Source organism: Aedes albopictus, chromosome 1, assembly GCF_035046485.1.
Source record: "Aedes albopictus strain Foshan chromosome 1, AalbF5, whole genome shotgun sequence".
NCBI classification, from domain to species: domain Eukaryota; kingdom Metazoa; phylum Arthropoda; class Insecta; order Diptera; family Culicidae; genus Aedes; species Aedes albopictus.
Genome location: NC_085136.1, coordinates 123,848,434 through 123,874,204, shown reverse-complemented (window position 1 = coordinate 123,874,204; position 25,771 = coordinate 123,848,434). Strand labels below are relative to the sequence as shown.

General features: G+C 40.5%; 1 protein-coding gene across 5 annotated transcripts in view; it reads left to right on the top strand.

Moving 5' to 3' along the window:
- Positions 1-25,771, top strand: part of LOC109422876 (serine-rich adhesin for platelets) — a 209,378-nt gene that overhangs the window by 158,320 nt on the left and 25,287 nt on the right. For 2 of the 5 annotated variants that reach the window (XM_062845304.1, XM_062845305.1), the window contains 2 exons: positions 7,481-8,542; positions 8,723-13,096. In XM_062845304.1, coding sequence (XP_062701288.1) covers positions 7,481-8,542; positions 8,723-8,856 — 1,196 coding nt within the window. In that variant the 3' untranslated portion in view covers positions 8,857-13,096. Of the gene's footprint in view, positions 1-7,480; positions 8,543-8,711; positions 13,098-24,585; positions 24,592-24,657; positions 25,516-25,580; positions 25,722-25,771 lie in introns of those variants that run through there. The other 3 variants (XM_062845308.1, XM_062845306.1, XM_062845307.1) reach the window with 3 other exon arrangements.

Here is a 25,771-nt window from a genome sequence, read left to right as displayed (position 1 = left end):
GCACTGTCGGTCATGAACTACGAGGAATTCCCTGTGTTGACAAAGTTCGCTTCGTTCCGTAAATGCCAACGGATAGTTGCCTATATGCTACGCTTCATTTCGAACGTTCGAAAGAAGCAGGCCGACCGAGTGATGTCCCGGTATCTCACTATTCCTGAACTACGGGCGGCATCAAATTTGATCGTTGGAGCCATTCAACATCAGGAGTTTGCCAAGGAGATCGAATGTGTACGAGCAGACGAACCCAACCATCGTCTTAACAATTTGAAACCATTTCTCGACGAGGATTTACTGCGAGTTGGAGGTAGACTTGGTCAGTCTCAGCTTCCATTCGGAATGAAACACCAGCTGATATTGCCAAGCAACAACCCCATCGTGCACGGTTTGATAAACGACGTCCATCGAGAGAATCACCATGCCGGAAACTCCATGGTACAATACCTTTTGCGACAACATTTCTGGTTGATCAACGCGAGATCGACAATTCGGAAGGTGCTGAGAACCTGCGTTACCTGCTTCAGGACGAATCCTACCACAATTGATCAGCAAATGGGAGACCTACCATCGTATCGGATTAACCCAGCGCCAGTCTTCGAGAGGGTTGGGCTTGACTTTGCCGGACCAATCTACGTCAAGCAGTCAGTTCGAAAGGCGACTCCGGTAAAGGGCTACATCTGTGTCTTCATCTGCATGGTGACAAAGGCCATGCATCTGGAAGCCGTGGAAGATCTGTCCACAGACTCGTTCCTTGCGGCTTTTCAACGATTCGTGTCCAGACGAGGATATCCGAAGGAAGTCTTCTCCGATAACGGGACCAATTTCATCGGAGCAAGGTCAGCACTGCAGGAGCTCTATCGGTTATTCAAGGAGGAGACGACCCAGAACAAGATCTTCGCGTATTGCCAAGCAAAGCAGATCATTTGGAAGACCATTCCCCCAAATGCGCCACACTTCGGAGGGCTTTGGGAGGCCGGTGTGAAAAGTGTTAAAACAGTGCTCAAAAGGGTTTACCAATCCACCTCCCTAACACTCTCCGGACTATCCACCCTGTTGTGCCAGATTGAAGCAATCCTCAACTCGAGACCACTTTATTCCCAATCTAACGATCCGACGGAACCTGAAGCGTTGACCCCTGGACATTTTATTGCCAACCGTCCACTTTTAGCAATTCCCGAACCGTCTGTAGTAGGTATCCCGACCAATCGTTTGTCCCACTGGCAGCACATACAACAGCTTCGCGAACACTTCTGGAAACGATGGTCGAGAGAGTATCTCACCGAATTACAAGTGCGAGGCAAATGGACCAAAGAGAAGGTAAACATCCAACCGGGAATGGTTGTTCTCCTGAAGGATGACAATTTGCCCCCACAGTGCTGGAATCTGGGCCGGGTAGAAAGGGTACACCCGGGAGCCGATAACCTGGTAAGAGTGGTAGACGTTCGAACGAAAACTGGTACATTTAGACGACCTATACACAAGCTTGCGCCTTTGCCTATCTTGGACAATGTTCCAAATGTCCAAACTTCCACTTTTTGCCGGGGGGAGAATGTTCAGTTCGACAGCAGCCAAACTGAAGAAGCGTCTAGCAGTGGCGGCGACAGTGTGCATCACGAGAGCTCCGCCCATCCAACCAACGCCGAACGAACGACGATGACTGACGAAGCAGAGGTCGAACAGCGAACGGGCCACAATAAAATCAACAGCCAAACAGCGACCAGCGTCAGTATTATTTCATCCGTCGTCGAGACTACCACACAGCAGCGAAGCCGAAGCGAAGGGAGCTATAGCACGTGAAGACCGCATGAGACAACGAGCAGAGCCGACCGACGCGACGGTGCGCCAATAGCGTGATCGGCGCGTGGCCCCACCCTCGTGCGGGCTATAAATATAGTGCGCATCGTGGCAGCAGCATCAGTTTTTTACGAACCACCAAGGAGTGAACATCGGATTATCAAGAAGCTAAGTGAAGAGAAAATGGAGAATAAAGTAGTTTAAGTAAAGTTCTCCAGTGTTTGTTATCCGCTCATCGCACATCCGAAACATCCCTGATTCCACCAGAGTTATTCGGGATTAATTTTCCTCTGAGTTATTTGGAGACAATTTTCCTGAAGTTGTTCGGAAATCAATTTCCCACCACAGCCTTTATCAAGGCTTATGAGTTGTTCAGGTTGCTGCTAGCAGAGGCTAGTCCAGCTCAACCACCGAGGCTTCATGAGGCGAAGCCAGGCCAACCTCCGGCCATCATCCCGGGAAGGAACGCGAGGGTTCCTGCTCCCACCCGGCTCGGTTCCTGAGCGGAACGCGAGCACCACAACGTAACCAGCGCAGTACAGTCCACTGCCATCCCGTACAAATATCATTGTTTCTTTTGTATTCAATCGCAACAATTTACGTATTTTAAATTTTTCCTCAATCATTCTATTACAATAGAAGAGTTTAAGCGATTTAAATACACACTAAAATTATTTTCCTAAAAATTACACGGAAAATAAAATTTTCTATGAAAAAAATTTAAAAAAATAATAATTTAACAGTAATCATAAAATCTCAAAATGTTTTTATCTTGAAAAATCGGTAGGCCAAATAGGCTTCCAGGAAAAATATAAAAGCGTAGGGATGTTCAAAAATAAAAATTAGAAAAATCAAAAATCAAAATTCACACAATCGAGAATTAAAAAGAATCGTCTTCTAAAACATGTTTAAATCGATTTTAGATGACGAAAAATGATATTTAGATCAAAATCAAAAATTTAGGTATTAGAGGGTTAACAGCTAAAATAATCTACTGAGTTTTATTCATTTTTATTTTTCATTTATATTAAAAGAATCAGACAGAAAACTAGACTATTATCATAAAAGGGGGAGTTTGAAATATATAAATAAACAGATGATCTGCATTCACCAAATCTAATCGATCGCCGAGAAGTACGCAGAACAGTAAAAACCTTCATATCGAATAGACAAGAAAATGATCCGTCGTAGTCACTAAACCATCACACAGAGCTGAAACACGCGGAAATCGAGAAGAGAAAAAGCCCATCACACTGGCGAGCACAAGGAAAAACGAATCCCATTTGCCCGAACTGCCCATAACTGCATATTTGTAACATTTTCATATTTTGCTGGTATTGAGTTAATATCGGGGATCACCATCAAATCTCAAGTACTTTTAACTACATGAATAAAAATTTCAAGTTTGTTCTAAGGTTTATGAAAAAAAAAAACACCAAGGTACGTGGTACGTGATCTCCCAGCTGGATAGGAGGTAGCATCAGCTGCGGCGATCAAATTGCGTCTGAAGATGGCTGAAAAGTGATTAGGCCGAAACGTCACGCAAAAAACGATATTGTTTTACTCGTTCACCGATAAATATCAATAAAATAGATATATAACCAAGGCATTTTGTCGCATTTACCAATGTAACCGCATAACAGTCACACTGGAAAAATAGAATGGATTTAAAGCGTGTCATCAATTATAATCAGGTCCGATTTATTTTCTGACAATTCCTCTAGCACAGGGGTTCCCAACCTTTTTGAGGTGGCGATCCCCTTTTAGAATTGTCAAAACATCTGGGGCCCAACGTAAATTTTTAGAAAAAAATAGGAATTAAATGAACGAAACCGAGTTTCTGGCTACAGAGACGTAGCTAGAAATTTACTGCGGGAGGGATTTTCGACGATCAAAAATAGGTTTTTTTTATTTGATACTCACATTCAGTAAATAATGATGTCATGTACAATTAATTTGAGCAGTAGTTGAAAAATAGCGGCGCAGCCGAAACTTTTTTCTACTGAAAGCATTTTATACGAAAATTTGTTCCTCAAATTGTGGATTTTAGGGGTGGCAGTATACAACATTAAAAATTAGTGTAATTTACAAAAATATAATTTTTTCAAAATTTAGGTTCATTGCCATAATATTAAAAACTGAATCTTTGGGCTCCATTTTCTCCAATGCCTAATTTTGTCGAATGTTACTCTTATGCGATTATGGGCAGCGAATCTCTTCTTCAACTCTGAAATCTTTGTGAAAAACTAGTAATTAAGTTGGAATTCATGAAAATTTCAGAAGCCCCCGGAGACGCCCTGGGAATGTCCCTAGAACCACTGAAACGCCTCTCAATTCTTCTGAAACGGCCTTAGTGCCACATGAAATCCTCTGAGCCCCCTTGACCGTCCCTCAAATCAATTGAAACGAGGATCCCTGTAATGGTTCTGAAAAACCCCCTGCAGCACCGCTCAGACCCCCTGAAACGCCTCTGAAAACCCCCTTGGGCGCCCTTGAACATTTCCTGAAACCGCCTACAACTCTCTGAAATGTCCCTGAAACTACCCAAGTAAGAACAGCTTATTCAGCTAAAATTTTCAAAATCAAGCTTGAGAGTGGTTGATTTATCCATTGTACAGCAATGAAGATTGTTAGGTACCCCCCAGAATAGGTCCATGAAATCCTCTGAAACGCCCCTGAGACTTAATGAAACCTCCTGATATTGTCGTCGTGGTTGAAAGCCGAAGTTTCCCCAGAGGCGTTTTCGTGAAACTCAACGTCCACATCCGACGTCGTTCGCTGGTCAGCGGATCTGCCCTTCTATCCAGCGCACTATGCCCGACATACTTCCGACGCAGGGTTTAGGAGAAAAATCGATTTTCGCTTGTCGAAAATTCCGATTTTAAACTGCACCGATAATTTCTCTTGGTATGTAAAAACCCCTAAAACACCCCTGAAAAGGTGTTTCAAACCATGTGAAAAGCTCTGAAAACTTGGTAAAAACTAAGAACTGAATAAAAATTCATGAAAAATAACCCTAATTACCTAGCGGTGATGGCGCCTTTCTGGTGCCTTCGAAACCAATTTTAACAAAACTCAAGTGACATGTTGATGAATATTTTAAAAGACACTACACCGTCTTCAGCCAGAGACTGCACAGACTGAACATTACGAGACAACGGACAACACACATAACACCCAGTGGTCCAATGGAGAATTTTCCGTTTGACGAAAAGTATTCCCCAACTGGAGCGGGAATCGAACCCTCACTCCGAGGCTTACGAAACGCCTAGACGACTGACGCCTCTAACCGCACGGCCACGTAACCCACAAATATCGCACTTTCATACGTTTATTAAAAAAAACATTTGGGGCTGTATATAAGCCACGTAAACCAAATTTCCCCTCGTAGACTTTCGTTCATACAAAAATTTTAAAATTTGTATGGAGTATAGCCTTTGGCCAAACCCCCCGTCCCCATATCGTTTATCCGGCTTTTGATGTTTGTGCCTTGAACTCTTGAATTTTGAGCCGCCATTTTCGATTTAAGTCCTTGGATTTAAGTTCTTGGAAATTCTTGAACTCCAGACCTCCTCTTCATACCAGATACACCCATATTGAATGGTTTTAGAGCCTGAAACTCCATGAAACATCCGGCATCTTGAATTTTGAGTCGCCATCTTAGACTTTAGACCCCCATCTTGGATATTCTGGTCGCATTTTTTGGACTTCGGTCATCTCCTTACGGGCTTGGTGGCTACCGCTTCTGATTCGTATGCAGAAGGTCATTGGTTCAATCCCTGGCCCGTCCCTTTCATCCTACTTTGTATCTTTCTATCCACTTTATCTCTCTCTCTCTCTTCTCTGTGTATACAACTCTTGTATATATGTTTATAGCCATCGCTAGAACAAGAAATGAATTGCACGAATTCGTTTCCCTTCCTTCCAACTTACTCAGCACAGTGTATATAACGCCTACAAGTTATGCAACCAAAGCGAACTGTTCGCTTGCCCTTCACAGTAACCACCACACAATCTATCACCTTACGAACACTATAAATATCCCCTATCCATGGATCGCATCACCGACCCAACGGTGACTCCCAGATCTCCCATCCTTTCGGTCTAACAAATACCCCAGTTCGTGCTGGTTGTGGGGATGCAGAGGTGATCTCGGTCTTTAGTAGCAACAACCAGTGCACTCCAACATTCCTTTTCCTTCCCAACTGACTATAAGGACGTAGCCGGTGCCGTTATTGATCAAAAATGTATGAACTGCTTAAATTGCACTTTGAGAATAAGTGGAGTGTCCTAGCCTTTATTCATTTGGATCTCAGTGCAATTGGTACCAGTTTGGTATTAGTCAGATGCTAGGTCAGATGTGATCGTTGATCGTTTTTTTTTCGGTCATCTCCTTACCAAATATACCCGTATTGAATGATTTTAGATCCTAAAACTCCGTCGGTCTAAAACTCCAATAAACAGCCGCCATTTTGAATTTGGAGCCACCATCCAGAACATTTTGGTCGTCATTTTTGGACTCCGACATCTTCTCCTTACCAAATACAGTATTGTGCGCAAACCACAAAATTTTATTCCCACTTTTGGGTTTCCGCGCCGAAGACCAGACATCGAGACATTACAGCAGTGGCCGGACAGTTGGCAATCCTGATATTTGACGGCGATCATCCGTTAGTTGTGAGAGTGGAGCCAACATCGTGGAGTTTATGGTTTGTCAACCATGCTGAAGGTTACAAATATCGGCGCAATTTGATTTGTCGCATGATGGAGTTTGGTTCAGTTTTATATATGGCCAGTTTCACCGGTGCTGGTTCGGATCACTAAAACGGTTCGTGCTGAAATCCGTTAAATCGGCCAAAGGAAGTGCCTTAAAAGTGAGTGACCTTTTTGTACACAGACATAAATGCACACATACACACTACAGACATTTGCTCCAATCGTCGAACTGAGTTGATTGGTATATGTGACTTGACACTCCGAGACTGCTATCAATAATTTATTTTTTGAGTTAAGATATAGCCTTTCGGTACACTTTGGTGGACGAGAAAGGCAGAAAAAAAAACTCTGAAGCCCCCTGGGAAGCCCTCGAATGTCCCTTGAAACCCCTGAAAAGCCTATCAAGTCCACTGAAATGGTCTTTGGGCCACATAAAACCTCCTGAGTCCCCTAGAACAACCCTCAAATCTACTGAAACGTTCTGAGGCGCCCTGGAACCATCTAATGTCTTATGGGATGTCCCAAAGACCTCCCAAAACGCCCTTGAAACCTCCTGAAACGTGCCTTGGACCTTTTGGAACGTCCCATAAAATTTCTGAAACGCCCCTAAGAACCCCTGAAACTCTTCTAGGGCCCATTGAATCCACCTGAGACCCCCTGTGTCACTTCTTAAACACTTCTTAAACACTTCCTGAAGCCTCTGGAGCGTCACTCAAACCATCTGAACATCTAGAGCGATGATGAAGAGTAGGCATGACAGTCCGTAATTTTGTCGCAGTCCGGGGGATCTGAATGACCTTTTTTATAATTTCTATGAACGAGGGTACTCATTGCATGGTATTGCTGAAAGCCCGAGCCTTGATCACTTCAGCTATAGGGCCCTGTTTTGGACCACTTTGCATAGATTTTCCTTAGATTATCAAAACATATGATATACCTATAAATGTTTTACCGTAATATTTTCACCTCACAGACACCATCCAATCGACACCTCCGCCACCAGCGCCGGCTCCACATAGGAAATCCTCTATCGATTGTGACGCACAGACTACGCTACAGCAGCTGCAGAATCAACAGCAGGCCAGTTCGGAGGTCCAGGCAGCCCTGAAAGATATACGAACCTGTCTTCAACGTAACAAACCGCTCGCATCTCCCACACACCCTCAAGCACCATGCCCATCGTCTCAACAGACGCAACAGCAGCCAACCCATCAACAGTCAACCATGAAAAATTACGAAAAGCATTCCATGTTAGTGTCGGACAAGCTAGAGTCTCCGGTTCCGTCGATTTCTCCAGTGTGGATACCCCGCTCAAGGGAAAGCAAGTTGGTACCCTTATCACCCACAATGATGAACAATTCTTCGCCGGGACTGCTACTACCGACAACTCCTACGGCAGGCGACCGTACAGAGCGGTCGACCAACCTGTCCACGGAAAAGGACTCCCTGCTGCATGGAAACAGCGCAAAGATTACAAGTGCTCTTGATGATGATGAAGATCCGGACACGGACTTGGAGACTGATAGATTGCTAGGTCACCAGAGGCTGGATGACCAGGGCTTCTACGACGATAACAGCAAAAGTTGGACGGACCGCAAAACACGCTCTCTATTGCACAAACTATCCCCTAAGCAGCAGACTGGCCCCGTGGGTGCCAACGGCGGAACGTCGCTCTATGGAAGCAAACCCAACAACCAGGGGTCCTTGCTACGACAGGGACTTTCGACGTTACTGTCGCCTGCCAGTGCGGTAACGGTTGCTCAACCGGCCAGCTCACTTCCGGAGATTGTCACGTCCAGCAAGGCGTCACCGGGGCTGCTTAGCAGCACTGTACAGAATAGTATGAATAACAACAGTATAAAGAGTGGAAATCTAATCAGTCTGCATTGTCCCAATGAAAATTGTCCGAGCTCACGGGCCGGAAGTCATCAGCAGTCTCCAACCAAAATCGAGAATCAGGTCATTGAAAGTGGCAGTCCTAACGGATCGGATGGCTCAAAGTCTGACAAAAAGAAAAGGAACAAAACCAAAGAAGGTAGGTGTTTCGCTGTTTTGATTTTTTTGCCATAACATTTCTAAAATTTTTGCTCAAAATGTCATGCCTTCGTGGAACTAATTACTGTAACGTTGTATTTATCGTAAGTTAACATTTCACCAAAACGGGACGACAAATATTTAGGTAAAACATGTGTTCTTTACCATAGGGTTGCTGCAGTTTTGATTGAAGGAGTTCTATTTCGGTCGCGGTACCTCGGATCCACCCAGCTGGTTTGTGAAGGTCAACCAACTAAATCAACCCGCATGATGCAAGCGGAGGAAGCTGTATCTCGAATTAAGGTACTATTATAATAACATCATTTAAGTTCGATATTATAGTTATCTTTCGATCTTAAGGGTCTTGAGTTTTGATCTAGCCTATCTTCAGATGAGAGGGGCTAATGGATTGAGTATACTACGAAACCTTAGTTATGGTTGGCTGGCTGAGTTGAGGGTTAAAAAGAATTGTGTAAGTTATTTAAATATAAGTCAAGAAGGATCTACGGTGGTAATTGGTAGAAATCTCAGTTCTGTGTAGTGGACGCTTTGCGAAGCACATTATTCGAATGAGATTTGGTTTGTTAAAAGAAGCAAAACCATGTGCGACTGTGGAATCAAGTTCAGTTCTACGCCTACTGTCGATGGAGATAGTCGAGTGACTCCGTAGTTTGAAGGAATAGAAGCACCCGTCTAGCGAATTGGGAGTCGTGAGTACGAGTCCCACCGGAGTACGTGGATTTCTTTTCATAATTCAAATCTCAATTTGTTCATCGAGCACATGTTTCTGTTATGCACATGGATGTCAAAGCATTTTCAACAGTGACATTATTCTATTTGTCATGTGAAGTTCATTAAAGAAAATATTAAAATATTTAAGTAAGCCTTCTTCTTTCAACATTGTGACATTTTTGTAGCGAGGAACCCAAGCGATATCAATAGCATCATCAATCATGTTGGCGTTTCGTGTAATGTATAAGCCATTAGACAACTTATGTGACAAAACAGATCAATATATGTAATACGAAAAGCTTTACTCTAAGTTTGAAAATCCACAACAAAAACTCGATTACTTAAAAAACCGAACACACTTCTAACACCAAATAAATCCAGGCGCATATAATTTCAAGCGTTGTATCATTTTTCGAACGTGATTTTAAGTATGTAAAAACGTTTCCCTACAATTATCGCACTGACAATGTACACATCTTGATTGGCACCGGATAGTGTCAAAAACCCGTTCCAGCAGATACGTAGAAGCAATATCATATTATTGTCATCTACCTTCGAACTCGGTGAAATAGCCGAGAGGAAAGAGATATGCCTAACAATCGACATATCAGTGTACGAATTTGTGACAATATTTTAAAAAGCTTCTGAAACCTCATTGAAACCCCTCTGAAACGTTCTCGGAAACACTTGAAACGCCCTCTTAGGCATCTCTTGAACGGCAAAAGGTTATGGCAACCATAACAAATTGCAAATGCTCCATAGAAAATCAAAAAGCGCTCCATAAAGAATGAACATACACTACCCGTCATAAGTACGGACTCACAAAAAGTATTGCAACAATATTGCATCACCCTGACTCACCTCGATATCTTCAAAACCTGAGGATTTACAAAGATGCTGTCTTCAGCAAAGCTATTCAGAAGCCCAAAAGCAACAACTTTTCTGAAGGTGGCATTTTTGTAGGTGTTCTAGTTTTAGAAATATTGAGGTGGGTCAGGGTGATGCAATACTGTTGCAATACTTTTTGTGAGTCCGTACTTATGACGGGTAGTGTATGTTCCATGAAAATGTGCAACCCATAAATAATTAAAAACGTTCCATGCTTTATAAAAAAAGTACCGGTAAAACATAACATTTTCACATTAAAAGGGAAATTTTGCACCAATTAATAATACTGAAAAGCTCCATAAGAAAATACAAATGTTCCATAGAAAAATACAAATGCTCCATAAAAAAATAAAATTGTACACATAGAAAATTGAATATTGCTCCATAGAAAAATTAAATTGCACAATAAAAAATGAAATTGCACCATAGAAAATAGACAAATGCTCCATCAGTATTATCAAACTGCCCAACAAAAAATACAATTTGCTCCATAAAAAAATTAAAATTTTCCATAACTTTAAACATTTACACCACTAAAGCAGTGCAATGTAAAGCAATTCAGCCCTGTCGAATTTAATTATGAGAATATGCTATCTATGGAGGATTTTCAATTTTTCATGGAGCAATTCATATTTTCTATGGTGCAGATTGATGATACTTATGGAGAACTACACTGTTTTCCATGGTGCAATTTCAATTTTTTATGGTGCAATTTAATTTTTCTATGGAACAATATTTAATTTACTATGGATACAATTTTAATTTTTTATGGAACATTTGCATTGTTCTATGGAGCATTTGTATTTTATTATGGAGCATTTCAGTATTATTAAATGGTGCAAAATTTCACTTTTAACCTTCCGTAACTCGCGCGGTTGACTACCTGCGTCAGCACCACGCTAATGCTGAGTACAAAAGGCGAGATTTTTTCAACGTGTTGTACAAAATACAACAGCGCGATCTCTCGAGGGTTAAAAAGAAAATTTTATGTTTTACCGGTACATTTTTAATAAAGTATTGAACGTTTTCAATTATTTATGGATAACATTGCACATTTTCATGGAACATATGTTCATTCTTCATGAAGCGCTTTTTGATTTTCTATGGAGCGTTTCTATTTGTTTATGGGTGCAATAAATAGGCGACCCTCGTAAACTCCCTAATATCATCTAAATTCTAAACCAATCCCTAAGTCCCTTGAAATCACCTTAAATGTCTCTGAAATTTTTTGAAACGCTCTGAAACCCCCACGTAACCCCTTAACTTTTGAGATTCCCCTGATGTTCTCCTGAAACTCTCTAAGATCCTAATGAAATGCCCATCAAACCCCCTGAAACGTCGTGAAATGTCCCAGAAACCCCTTGAAACGCCCTGAAACCCCAATGAAATCCCTTAAAACGATCTGAACCTTTTGTTACACCATAAAATCTCGTTGAGTCCCCCTGAAATAAATGCTCGGTGGAGTCCAAAGATTGTCACTACGATGGGTACTATTCATATTTTTCAAATGTTTAGGAGCACAAATCAGGGCAAAATTTTATATGTTCCAGTTGGCCAGTTTACCTACTGAAAATGGATATTGGTGATTTTTCATTCTCAGTAAACAATTAGTAACAGATTCAGTCTGATAAAGCCCTGACATGCTCCTTAATTTCCTCGAAAGCCCCTGCAACGTCACTTAAAGCCTCAAACGCCCTGGATTCCTGTCTTAAACCACCTAAAACGCATCTGAAATCCATTTAAATCCTTTGAAACCTCACTGAAATCTCTTGAAACCAGAAAGGCTTGATTGGCCTAAACGCTTTCGACACCCATGTAATGCTCCTTAAAATTCCTGAAACGCGTTTAAAGGGCGGACTTGTAAAAAACCTTAAATAGCCGACACAATGGCCGACTTTTGCACCTACTCACGATTTTAAGCACACATATCTCATGAAGAACAAAATCAACCATGGTACTTCGAAAGTTTGCCTTGGATCTTCTCTGAAACTGTATTTTAACAAGCAAAGAGAGAGTGCATGCATACGAAGTCTACAATGTAGCATTGGATTGGGTTCCGGCCAAATTGACCAATCTCGGAGAGGTTTTGCAAGCCATATTAGGGATAGAAATAAAACCGTTTCAAAACTTAGTTGATATTGTTTCCACACTCTAATAGCGGCTATGATGATAACCTTATTGAACTGGTTGTTGTCCTTTTTTCAACAAAGAATTTGTTGCGCCTCACAATAAAACCTTTTGTATGCAGGTTATTTTCATGCATTTTTATCCGATGCACCTTTTTTATGCTCTGCACAAAAAGAGGACGAGTTATTCAAAATCAATATATCAATAGTCAGGACAGGATTCGTTATACATGGTGCCACCCACTTCACGCCCACTGCAATTTCTCTGTTGTATTTCAATCAATTCAATTCTTGGAAGGTAATTGGGTTACGATATGCCGCAATTACAAAAAATAATCTGAATCGGATGTAAGGTAGCCGGAAAATCGCCGTGGGTGTAAAGTAACACTCACCGTGTATAACGAATCCTTACTGTAGTGCATAATAACGTAATAATGATAATAACAATGGCAACGACGGATAGATAGGCGTTTATAGGGGAGAGTAATGGGAGGTTACAAAGGCCAGAAAATCTCAGGGGCATTTCAAGGTTCCCAGGGGTTACAAGGGGTTACAGGAGGTCTCACGACCGTTCCGGGGGGTCTCAGGGTCGTCTCTGGGGGTTTCTCGAGTTTCCAAGGGAGTCCAGGGGGTCTCAAGGACACTTTAGGAACGGGCTTCATAGGGTCTCAGAGGGTTTGCAGAGGCGGATATCTCAGGGGTGCTTCACGGGATACTAGGACGTCTCAGGACGTTTAAGGAAGCATTAAGGACATCTGAGGTGGTCTCAGGGGCATTTCAAACGGTCTCAGGGGGAGGGGGTTGGTTTTGTGTTTTTTACCCTTCTTACACCCATAAGAAGGGTATAAATACCGCTTGGAAAACCGACTTTCGATCCGAGGCCCGCAGGGCCGAGTCACATATACCAATCAACTCAGCTCGACGAATTGAGCAAATGTCTGTATGTGCATGTGTGTGTATGTGTGTGTGTGTATGTGTGTGTGTGTGTATGTATGTTACAAAAAAATGTCACTCACGGTTCTCAGCCATCTGTTGACCGATTTGAGTTCTCTTGGAAGCAAATGAAAGCTACTACATCCTAGTAGAACGCTATTGAATTTTATTTTGATTGGACGTTCGGTTACCGAGATATCTTTCAAAGAGTGCTAGGGAGTAGTACAACTTAATTATTTTAGATATTTTTGACAAAGTGTATCACCATAAATTTCTCAGTCGTCTATCAACCGATTTGGGTTCTTAAGGCCCCAAACGAAAGCTACTACATCCTAGTAGAACGCTATTGATTTTTTTTTGATTGGACGTTCGGTTACCGAGATATCTTTCAAAGAGTGCTAGGGAGTAGTACAACTTAATTATTTTAGATATTTTTGACAAAGTGTATCACCATAAATTTCTCAGCCGTCTATCAACCGATTCGGGTTCTTAAGGCCCGAAACGAAAGCTACTGCACCCTAGAAGAACGCTTTTGAATTTCATTCCGATTGGACATTTTGTAACCGAGATATCTTTCGGGGAGTACTTTGGAGTAATACAACTTAACTTTTTAAGAGGTCTTTGACAAAATGCTTCATAATAAATGAATCAGCCGTGTGCAATCGATTTGAGTTCTCTCAGCATCAAATGAAAGTTACAGCATCCAAGTAGTATGCTATTAAATTTCATGCCGCTTGGACATTTTGTTTCCGAGATATCTTTCCACGAGTACTAAGGAGTAATGAAATTTACGCTTTTGAGAGATTTTTGATGAAATGTATCATAATACATTTCTCAGACGTTTGTCAACAGATTTTTTATGATCATATTTGGTTTCTCAAGGAGCTCTGCATGAAAATGCAATTGCAACAAATACATAAAAGCTACTATCTCTTTGTAATATTTGAGCTTAATAAACAGTAGCAAAAATATCACGGAATGTATGTAGGAAAAGCCTATTTTATGACCAAATCTGGTTTCCCAAGTTAGCTCTACATGAAAATGCAATTGCATCAAATACATAAAAGCTACTATCTCTTTGTAATATTTTAGCTTAATAAACAGTAGCAAAAATATCACGGAATGTATGTAGGAAAAACCTTTTTTTATGATCAAATTTGGTTTCTCAAGGAGCTCTGCATGAAAATGCAATTGCATCAAATGTATAAAAGTTACTATCTCTTTGTAATATTTGAGCTTAATAAACAGTAGCAAAAATATCACGGAATGTATGTAGGAAAAGCCTTTTTTTATGATCAAATTTGGTTTCTCAAGGAGCTCTGCATGAAAATGCAATTGCATCTATTGTATAAAAGTTACTATCTCTTTGTAATATTTGAGCTCAATAAACAGTAGCAAAAATATCACGGAATGTATGTAGGAAAAGCCTTTTTACCCTTCTTACACCTATAAGAAGGGTATAAATATCGCTCGAAAAACCGACTTTCGATCCGAGGCCCGGAGGGCCGAGTCTCATATACCAATGAACTCAGCTCGACGAACTGAGCAAATGTCTGTATGTGTGTGTGTGTGTGTGTATGTGTGTATGTGTGTATGTGTGTGTGTGTGTGTATGTGCGTTACAATAAAAAGTCACGCACGTTTCTCAGCCGTCTCTCAACCGATTTGAGTTCTCTTGGAAGCAAATGAAAGCTACTACATCCTAGTAGAACGCTATTGAATTTTTTTTTCGATTGGACGTTTGGTTACCGAGATATCTCTCGAAGAGTACTTATGAGTCATACTTCTAAACTTTTTAAGATTTTTGACCAAGTGTATCATAATAAATATTTCGACCGTTTGTAAATCGATTTGGGTTCTCTTGGCACCAAATGAAAGCTACAGCATCCTAGTAGATCGCCCAGAAATTTTATTTCGATTGGACATTTGGTTACAAAGATATCTTTCGAAGAGTACTTAGGATTTATACAACTTAACCTTTTGAGAATTTTGACCAAGAGTATCATAATAAATATCTTAGCCGTCTGCCAGCCGATTTCGGTTATCCTGGCACCAAATAAAAGCTACAACATTCTAGTATAACCCTATACAATTTCATTAGGATTGGACATTTGGTTACCGAGATATCTTTCAAAGAGTACTTGGGAGTAATACAGGTTAACTTTTTGAGAGATTTTTGACCAAGGGTACCATAATAAATATCTCAGCCATCTGTCAACCGATTTTGGTTCTCTAAGCACCAAATGAAAGCTACAATATGCTTGTATAAGGCCCTGAAATTTTATTTCGATTCGACATTTGATTACTGAGATATCTTACGAAGAGTATTTCAATAAATTCTTTTTTTATTATATTCACTTGTTATCTTGCATTTGTTTTTGACCAGTCTATGGGAAATTATTTTGAATAAATGATGCTGACCTCATACAAAGTGTATACTAGCAGGTTATTGTTTTCAACAAAATTATAAATAACAAATACACAGGAATTTTATGGAAACTAACAATATGTTAAATGAAAGCTTTGAAGAACCAGACAGCCAAAATAACTAGCTAATGCCAAAACTGATTAACTTAGTAGATATATCATTTTTGTCGTTTTTACACCATAACCATGAATACCAAGTACTTCGGAGCTAATTTAATTGACTGATTTAGACAAAGTGTATCTCGCTGATTTTCTTACCCATTTGTTAATCGATTCAAGATCTTTTAGCAGTTAATAAAAGATACAAAATTCCAGAATATTTAAGCTATTTTTTAAACATTCCATTCAAGACTCTAGGAAGTGTCTGGCATTTCTGGTAGTTTAGTCCATGGTCCATGGTGCTATTTTGGAAACCAATCCACTAGATGCCAAATCCACAATATTTTCTAGAACTTTTGGTCAATTCCACAAAACAAAATTGTTAAATACAAATAATACAACAATAATTTTAATAAGTGTAAGAAGGGTTCTGTTCACCATAGGTGGATTAAATCGGGTTTTTTTTCAGGGGTCCGAAGGGCACTTCAAGGGGTATCAGGGAGTCCCAAGGTTGTTTCATCGTTTCAGAGGGTTGCAGGTAGTGCCGGGGATGGTCGAGGCCCCACTGTCAGCAAACCCCTCCTGGAGCAACTGATAGGGCATGATGGGAAGTAATACCCTTGCCTTCTGCAGGTAAAATCGCGTCGGCCCCACACTACCTGGACCTTCCTGTCCAGGTGCCTGTTAAACAGATTTTCTTCCCATGGATATAAAGAAAAAAAATGGTCACATTTGGTCTCAGTGGCGTTTCAAGGGGTCTCAAAGGTGGTTTTGGAGCATTCAGAGGATCTCGCGAGTACCTAGAGATCTCACGATTCAGGGGGTGCCTGGAGGTCGCAATGGCATTTTAGATGGCTCTCAGGAGCGTTTTAGATTGTTTCAAGGGATCTCAGTGGTACTTCAGGGGGCTTCAGCGGACCCCCTACTAACGTTCCTACAATTCCTGTAATCCCTTTGAAACACCCCTGTCGGCCGTATAACTCCAGAGACCTCCCAGAAAAAAAAACCTTGGAACCTCTTGAAACGCCCTTTAAATGCCTCGAAAGGCCCCTGAAACCTTCAAAATCTCATTAAAACGTCCTTGAAATCCCCGTAATCCATTTGAAATGCTCTTGAAACCCCTTGGAACACTTTTGGAAGTTTCCTATTACCCCCATGCAATGACCTTGAAAACCCCCTTAAGTGCTCCTGAAACTCCTCAAAACTCCCCTGAAACCCCATAATCAATTTAAAATACCCCTGAAAGTCCTTAGAACGCCTTCAAAAGGCTCCAGAAACCCTCTGAAACGCACCTGAAAACCCTTTGAAGCGTACTTGAAATGCTATCAAACGACCTCAAAACCTCTCGTTACATACACCCTCTGTCTTCAAAGGATCCTGATACCCCCATTGAATCGCCTTAAAGATCCTGAACTTCCCGTATACCCAATGAAACACTAAAAATGCCTATCGGAACACACTTAGAGCCTCCTGGAATCCCCTCAAACAACTCCCTGAAACGCCCCTGAAGCCACTTTTTGGGGCTCTCTGGGAACTTCCTGGAAAACCCCTTGGTCCCATCTCAAATACCTAGGAACAAGACCTGTTTTTGCGAACTAAGTTTCCTCATGAAAGTCCTGACCGGACTTAATTTATGCACAAAATTCCCTCTTTTTATGCCCTTATCAATGTATGCCTTTTTTATTTGTGCACCTCCAGCCCATGACATAAATATAGATTCTGGGTCGGGGCCCGTGGCGCAGTGGTCCACACGTTCGCTTTATAAGCGGATGGTCATGGGTTCGATCCCAGCCCCGGCACTTTCGTCAGTTGCTCTTTCCCCCTGAGAGCAGCTGGCACTGACCCTCGTCTGAGCCCATGGCTCAAACGAACCCGGATACTTGGACATCGGCGAACGGCAACTCATAATGAACCCCAATTGGACTGGAAAAAAGAACAACCAATAGCCACACATCAGCATCCCGTGCTCATCATTCTACCATGATAGAGTAGAAAGTGAAAGCAGCGCAACGGCAACCAGTTCGATATAGTTGAATTGAGTAGAATACATTTAGGCGCTGTACAAAGTACAGCTTCCAGTTGGAATCGCTCACGCAGTGCCCTAGTGGACAAAAGAGATGTAAATTTGAAATAGAGGAAAAAAAAATAGAGATTCCAGTGTTTCCAGTGAACTATGATCGAACCCAAAGAAGGAAAGTTTTTCGTAAAACAAGTAAAGGCCAGGAGAAGATATCTGCTTATGCGCATTCAATTATACCATAAATATTGGGATTGTAGAAGCATACAATGAATGCGCCTCAAAAATGGCGAATATTATCATCATGAAATCAAATAAATTGAACTTGTTATTGAGTAGAATTATCTTAAGTTAGATGAAAGGTTAGCTGTAAAAGTGCCCTTACACTGCTTGTCATTATGCCTTGCATTATGCCAAATATTTGCCATTGAAAACCAATATTCATCCAAGGTTGCCATGACTCAAGTTGTGTTGATCATTTTTTGGGCTTGTTTATTTATTTATTTATTTATTTCGTCAATCAGCGTAGACTAGTACACATATTTGTACACATTTCTCTTATCTTCTAATGTTCTTATATATTTTGAAAAGAAAAAAGTTTATGTGTAAAATTAAAATTTAGATTGAATACCCTGGTTATGTGTTGCGATTTCGAATGGTTTTAAAATATTTTCTTAGATTTTGCCGAGACATTGTAAAGTCGATTGTTTCGCAATGCTGATTGTAAATATCCATCATTCGATTCAAAGGCCCAAATTTGGCATAATTAGTTCTGTGATGGTTTGTATGAAATAAGTTTCGATTTCTTAGTTGCCTTGAAGGAATGTAAAAGTTTAATTTCGATAAGATTTCAGATGCATCAATCCTTTGCGAAACGATATCATTTACGAAAGCAAGTATGTCTATAAGCATGCAGCGTGCTTTGTATGATGGTAGAGGAAATGAAGTCCAACCTAATTTACGAAGAGCGAATAGAAGAAATTGTTTTTGTACAGATTCGAGTCTTTCTTCATGTGTGATTGAAAATGGTGACCATACAATGCTGCAGTATTCCATGATTGATCTTTCATATGACACAAAAAGCGTTTTGATTGTGTATGGGTCATGAAAGTTGTAGCAGAACCGTTTTATGAACCCTAACATGTTGTTCGCCCTGTGAATGATAGTATTGTAGTGGTCTACGAAAGTTAGCTTAGAGTCTAATATTACGCCTAGATCCCTAACTCTATCACTTTTTTCCACAATTTGATTTCCTAATGCGATTGAAATATATGGTGTTGTTCTTTTTCTGCTAAATGATATTAGGTTGCATTTCTTTACATTCAGTTCTAATAAGCTCTTCTTGCACCATATGTAGAATTTGTCTATTTCATTGCGGAATACATTGATGTCTTCTTCATTTCTGATTTCCAGAAAGAGCTTCATGTCGTCGGCATAAATTAATACATTCAGTTTGTTGAGAATGAAGGAAATGTCGTTTACGTACATGATAAAAAGAAGGGGTCCCAAATGAGAGCCTTGAGGGACACCCGAAGTGACTTGAATTGGTTTCGATTTGGTTTCATCAAATTTAATGATTTGTTGGCGGTCTGTTAAGTATGATTCATAGCATAGCATAGCATAGCATGAATACTTGCACAAATCTTGGATGAAGTTTCAAAGTTGAATATTTCCATTGACATTGCTGATGTCGCTACTATCTACAATGTCATAGATTGACTCAGCTCCACACACCTGGCCAAGTCCTTGCAAGCATTTATAAATCCCTTCATCAATTTAGAAAGAGCCCAGAACTGAAGCATCTTCCAATAGATGAAAGGATGTTGAAAATAGCGAATTTTCAACTTATATGCAGTTATAAAATAAATATACTGAAGTAGAATTATTTATAAATAAATAATATTGGAAAGATCTCACCAATTGTTGTGGGGTTTTTCTGGTTCAATGCCGATCATCTAATTGTCTTGATTAATGTTCTTCTCTGTAAAGAACAACACAATACTCAGCAAAGAACAACACTATACTGAACACTAAACACCCGCGCATCTATTGTTTTTATTTTCACTCGAGACAATAGCGATCGCGATCGATTATGCTGCCATACTCACCCCTACTACAGGAGTGATGCATGCACAGCAAAGAACAACACAATACTCTGGCGGTCTGTTAAGTATGATTCAACCCATTTAAGAAGGCCTGGCTCAAATCCAATTTTTTCCAGTTTGAAAAGCAGCATTGGTATATCGATGCGATCAAATGCTTTACTAAAGTCCGTATAAAGAGCATCTACGTGGTTTCCATTATCCATTGCATTCAAGGAAAAGTCAACGAAATGAAGCAGGTTTGTTGTTGTTGAGCGACCCTTGAAAAAGCCGTGTTGTGCTCCAGTGATTCTATTTTTGATTTGGAGAAAAAGCTTTTCGTTGACAATAGGAGGCAATCAGTGAAGTACTAGATTGAAAGTAGTGAGCTGGATTTTTGTATGGTGAGATGTTCAATTCTCCATTTTTGCAATGAATTGGTGCAAACAGCGTGGGTTATATGATTTCTTAGCTAATTTGATGCTGTTTGAGCAAAAGTTTGGGTAACTTTGTTGTTGTATTATTTATTTCATGCAACTTCAACAACACAGTTACTCAAACTTTTGCTCAAACAGCATCAAATTAGTCAAGAAATCATAATACCCACGCTGTTTGAACCATTTCATTGCAGAAATGGAGAATTGATCATCTCACCATACAAAAATCCAGCTCACTACTTTCAATCTAGTACTTCACTGATTGCCTCCTATAGCCTCGAAAAGTTTCGGAATGCAAGAGATGAGGGCAATACCACGATAATTACGTATATCAGATTTTCGGCCGGATTTAAAGATAGGTACTAAAAAAGAGCTTTTCCATATTTTAGGGAATATTCCAGTTTCCAGTGATTTGTTAAAAAGCCAAAATAATGGAGAAGTAAGCTCTTTTGCTAATTTTTTCATAAAAATTGGTGGAATCGTATCCGGGCCAGGACCTTTGGACGCGTCTAAGTTCATTAGGGCGTCTAGGATTTCCTTCACGTGGATTTGACTCACTCCAATATCCCTGGAAAATTCTGGATAAAATGCAAAATAGTCACGGTCACGATCGTCTTCCGAGAATGTGGTATAGATTTCTTGGAAAAACTCTGCAAAAAGGTTGCAGTTTTTTTCCGAGTTATCCCCAAAATTTTCGTCAAGATGCATTACGGATGGAAAATTGTCAGATTTTAGTTTTGTTTTTACGTAATTAAAGAAGTTCTTTGGACAGGACTTTATTTCAAGTTCAGTTTTTGAATTGTATTCTTCAAATGCATTACTGATGGCTAGATTCAGTTGATCGCAGATCTCCAAATATTTTGCTAGGTTCTCATCGCTTTGGTGGTTTTTGTAGATTTTGTGTGCTTTTTGCTTGCGATTTTGCTTGTCGACGTATTTTCTTTGTGGGAATTTCTCGTTTGATAACTTCCCGTAAAATTTCATTGAGAATGCATGCTGCCGTTTCGACATTTCCTTCATTCCGAATAATTGTTTGGCAATCAATGCTATTCAATCTTAATTTAATTATTTCATAGTTCGCTGATTGGTATTCAAAGACTTCCACGAAATCATAGTCGTTGGGTCTTACATATTCATGTATGAATAACGAGTATTCGATTGCCGTGTGAAACGTTTCATTTTTCCACAATGGGTTTAATGATTCGGACACACAGAAATCCTCATAAACGTTCGTCAGTAAAAAATCCAAATAGCAATTCTGTCTGTTTTTAATATGATTGATTTGGTTCAGTCCTAAATTAGAAATTTTGTCAAAGATGAACTGTAATGTTGCATTGTCCCCAACGACTGGCAGTAATAGTAGTTTACGCAACAAGGTGCAGAATGACGATTTTTACAGCACGAGTCGTACATTTATCCAACGAGGCTTGCCGAGTTGGATAATTACGACGAGTGCTGGAAAAATCGAGTTCTGCACCGAGTTGCGTACAACGTTTTTTGCAATTTCATAAATTACTCTTGAGGATAGTTTTTAACAAAACTTTTTCATCAAACTGCACACTGATGTTCATACCCATGATTAAGAAAATCTGAACATAACAGGTTATATTGTGCGGTTGTCACAATTTTTCAAAACTGCGTCCACAAAGCATCAAGCAGTTGACCAAAACTGAAAACAGTGCTGTAATGGTTCATTACGCAACGCAAATCAGTGCTGTAATGAACCATTACAGCACTGTTAATTGGTGTGGGAAAGTAGGCCTTTTCCTGTCAGATTTGCTTGAGGTAAAACAGCCTATTACGATGAGAAATTGCAAAAAATACTTTCATTTTCAGAGTCTAGAATGAAATCAGCGTTGCGTTGGTTAAAATCACCGTAGATGTGAACTTTAACCTCAGGAGGCAGCTGCGATAAAACTTGTTCTGCACATTCAAAGAAGCTTTCATAGGTGCTTTTATGAGCATGGTCTGGTGGAAAATACACGGAAGCAAATACATGTGTTTCGCCTGCTATGTGTGATTTCACCCAGACGTGCTCAAATTCGGAAAATTTTGAAGTATTAATTATTTCTGAGTTGAAATTGGCAGATACAGCTACGAGAACTCCTCCGCCAGATTTCCTACTAGACTCGTAAAAATTACGGTCGTCTCTGAATACATTAAAATTGCTTCCAAAAATTTCTTCACCTTTTACACTTTCATCCCAGCTGGTTTCCGTTGCCAGAATAGCCGAGAAAGATGTGCTCAAAATATTTTTGTAAATTTCTTTCATTTTAGCTGCGCTGTTCATGCGGTTGAAATTTTGACAGTAAATCAAAATTTCTGTCGCATTTTGTTTATTCTGTGAAGAAGTTTTAGGAAGCTCGTCGCTACTTAAAATTAGCCAAATATTTGCCGTGTCTGCACCGAAAATGTTCGTTTTTTCAGTAGAAAGTGTAGCACGAAGCGGTGTACCACCGCCGCAAAAACGAAAACGACAATAGTTTCGGCATTGAGTCGTTACTAATGAACGCAACGCCATCTGCTGAGAATTCGAGCAGTTTTATTGCTAGCTTAAAATGGCTATAAATTAGCCAAGAAGTATATTTTTTATTTCTTTTTATTCGTGAATTTTCACTTAGGCTAGTTCTTCACAGCCAAGAAGGTACACTATCCGCCATAAATATGGAATCACATATTGCTACACTCATACTGAATATTGCAGCGCCCAAAAAAGTTTGGCATCACCCTTAAATGTGATTATTTCAGGGCTTTGAGGCACAACTCACTTATGACCCCCCTAATTCTCTTTCAAAATGCAACTCGTACCCACAACCTAATTGGTTCTAGGTTTACTCTATTTTTCCTCCTCTTTTTGGGTGCTGCAATACTGAGTATTGCAACGATTCCATATTATTGGCGGGTAGTGTATATTGTGTTCGTAATGCATGCCAGAACGTTCCATATTAAAAAATGTTTGTTGGGAGAGAATTTCGGTTTTTGCGACGGATCAACACCTCTTTTCAGCAACGTAGAACGCAGCTTCAAGCTGAAATATATTTTAAGTTTTATAGAACAGGTTTCCTTACGCCAATTTCAAATTCTTACATTTGGTGTTCCTCGCTGGCTTTTCCAAAACTAGAACTCCTCAATTCTCCCAGATAATAATTCCTGTTCAATTAGTTTAGTTTTAGCATGATTCATAATACATTTTAATTTCACCTTTTTCACCTTTTCAGTTGCAAAATACTATTAGCCAATACAATTCAATTTTATTAGAATAATAGCTTTAATTTAATGTACGAGATAATGTAACGCATGTACGATCGCTCGAAATTAATCGTTGGTTTTGACAAATCTTCTTTTGACTCAGAGGTGTCATTGGTGACAGATCTCGGATCGCGTATTGTAAAGGGCGTAACGGGACTCACTACTACTGCGGCGAAGGCTTTCCTAGAGGTTCGCCAACAATGTTTATCCTTGAATTCTGGTTTTATGGATGTTTTAAAGCCTTCCATCAATGATTTAATTAATAATCGCTATAAAACTGCAGATTTTGACTAAAAACAAAATCAATCAGCAATTGAATTGTTACTTGGAAAGATAAATCAATTGTGACAGTACATTTTTCTGTTCTTTTATGCTGCCTATTGATCTGAGCGATCCTAGTTCGGCACCAACATTTCAAAAGGGCGTAACTGCTTTTGCAACCAATGCCTTCTCATAAAGCTGTGGACCGTATCTCATCCCTCCCGAGCAATCCACTAGCACAAATAGAAAGATAAAATCCTCCTCTTTCGTTTAATGGATGTGAATTGCGTAAGATGAATGATATACGATGCACAGCTCTGTGAGAAGTAATTGGTTGTAAAAGCAGTTACGCCCTTTTGAAATGTTGATGCCGAGTTGATCCTCGATATATCCGCTAGGCTGCGCTAGAGGATCTTATAATGCTTATGTATCTCGAGAATCAGACAACATGATGATGACCTGGTTAACTCTAGGTTTATCCACTGAGTGTGCCAGGAAGTTTTAAAATTACTAAATTTCTGCAATGTTTTGAATATCTGGGTGAATTTTTGAAATTAGCAAATTCTGTTTTCCAGGATTTAGAAACAAAAAAAGGATTCGGCAAATTGGTTATTCTTTTTTTTTTCTTGAAAATACTCGTTCGTGCCCCATTCAGGATTCAGGACTTCTTTGTTCAAAATGACCACTCATTAAATGCATCATTTAGTAAACTCTGCTCTGTTTCCTTTGTCATTCTATGCCTGGCTCCTGATATTTGCATATATTTAACATGTATCGCTACTGTCATTCGGGTAGGCCTTGGTAAGTTAGCAAGGTTAAACATATTTCATAACATGCTTTATAATAATGAACAATTTTGTCTTGCAGTCCCCGGAAGGAGAACCACAGCCCAGTACCGAAGTCGATCTGTTCATATCGACCGAAAAGATCATGGTGCTGAACACGGACCTGAAGGAGATCATGATGGACCATGCACTGCGAACGATTTCCTACATCGCCGACATTGGCGATCTGGTGGTGCTGATGGCCCGGAGACGATTCGTGCCGCAGGACGTCGACTCGGGAGACTCGGGAGGAAGTGGCAATGGTAACGGACCTTCAGCTAACCAAGCAAATCCGTCGGGTTCTACTCCGCCGCAGAAAACCGCCGGTAATCCCAAGGGCAACCGGACGCCCAAGATGATATGCCACGTGTTCGAGAGCGACGAGGCTCAGTTTATAGCGCAGTCCATTGGGCAGGCATTCCAGGTGGCCTACATGGAGTTTTTGAAAGCGAACGGAATTGAGGATCACAGTTTCATGAAGGAAATGGACTACCAGGAGGTGCTCAACAGTCAGGAAATTTTCGGCGACGAGTTGGAGATCTTTGCCAAAAAGGAACTGCAAAAGGAGGTGGTGGTACCGAAGGCCAAAGGCGAGATCCTGGGGGTGGTGATCGTGGAGTCCGGCTGGGGTTCCATGCTACCGACGGTGGTCATTGCCAATCTGGCGTCAGCCGGTGCAGCAGCTCGGTGTGGTCAGCTGAACATCGGAGACCAAATCATTGCCATCAATGGGTTGAGCTTGGTCGGATTACCGCTGTCCACATGCCAAAGTTACATCAAGAACACGAAGAATCAAACGGTGGTCAAGTTTACTGTAGTTCCTTGCGCGCCGGTCGTGGAGGTGAAGATCAAACGGCCAAATACCAAGTACCAGCTGGGATTCAGCGTCCAGAATGGAGTGGTATGTTGAATAGATGTGTTCATGTTGAAGACCGTTCGTAATTTTATTTTAAATATTTTGTACAGATTTGTAGTTTGCTTCGCGGAGGAATTGCTGAACGGGGAGGTGTCCGCGTCGGACACCGGATCATCGAAATCAACAATCAAAGTGTGGTGGCCGTTCCCCATGAGAAAATTGTAAATCTTTTGGCTACATCAGTTGGAGAGGTAAGTTTCGGACTTTCGCTGAAAGCGATGTTTTCATGACGCTTGTTCGT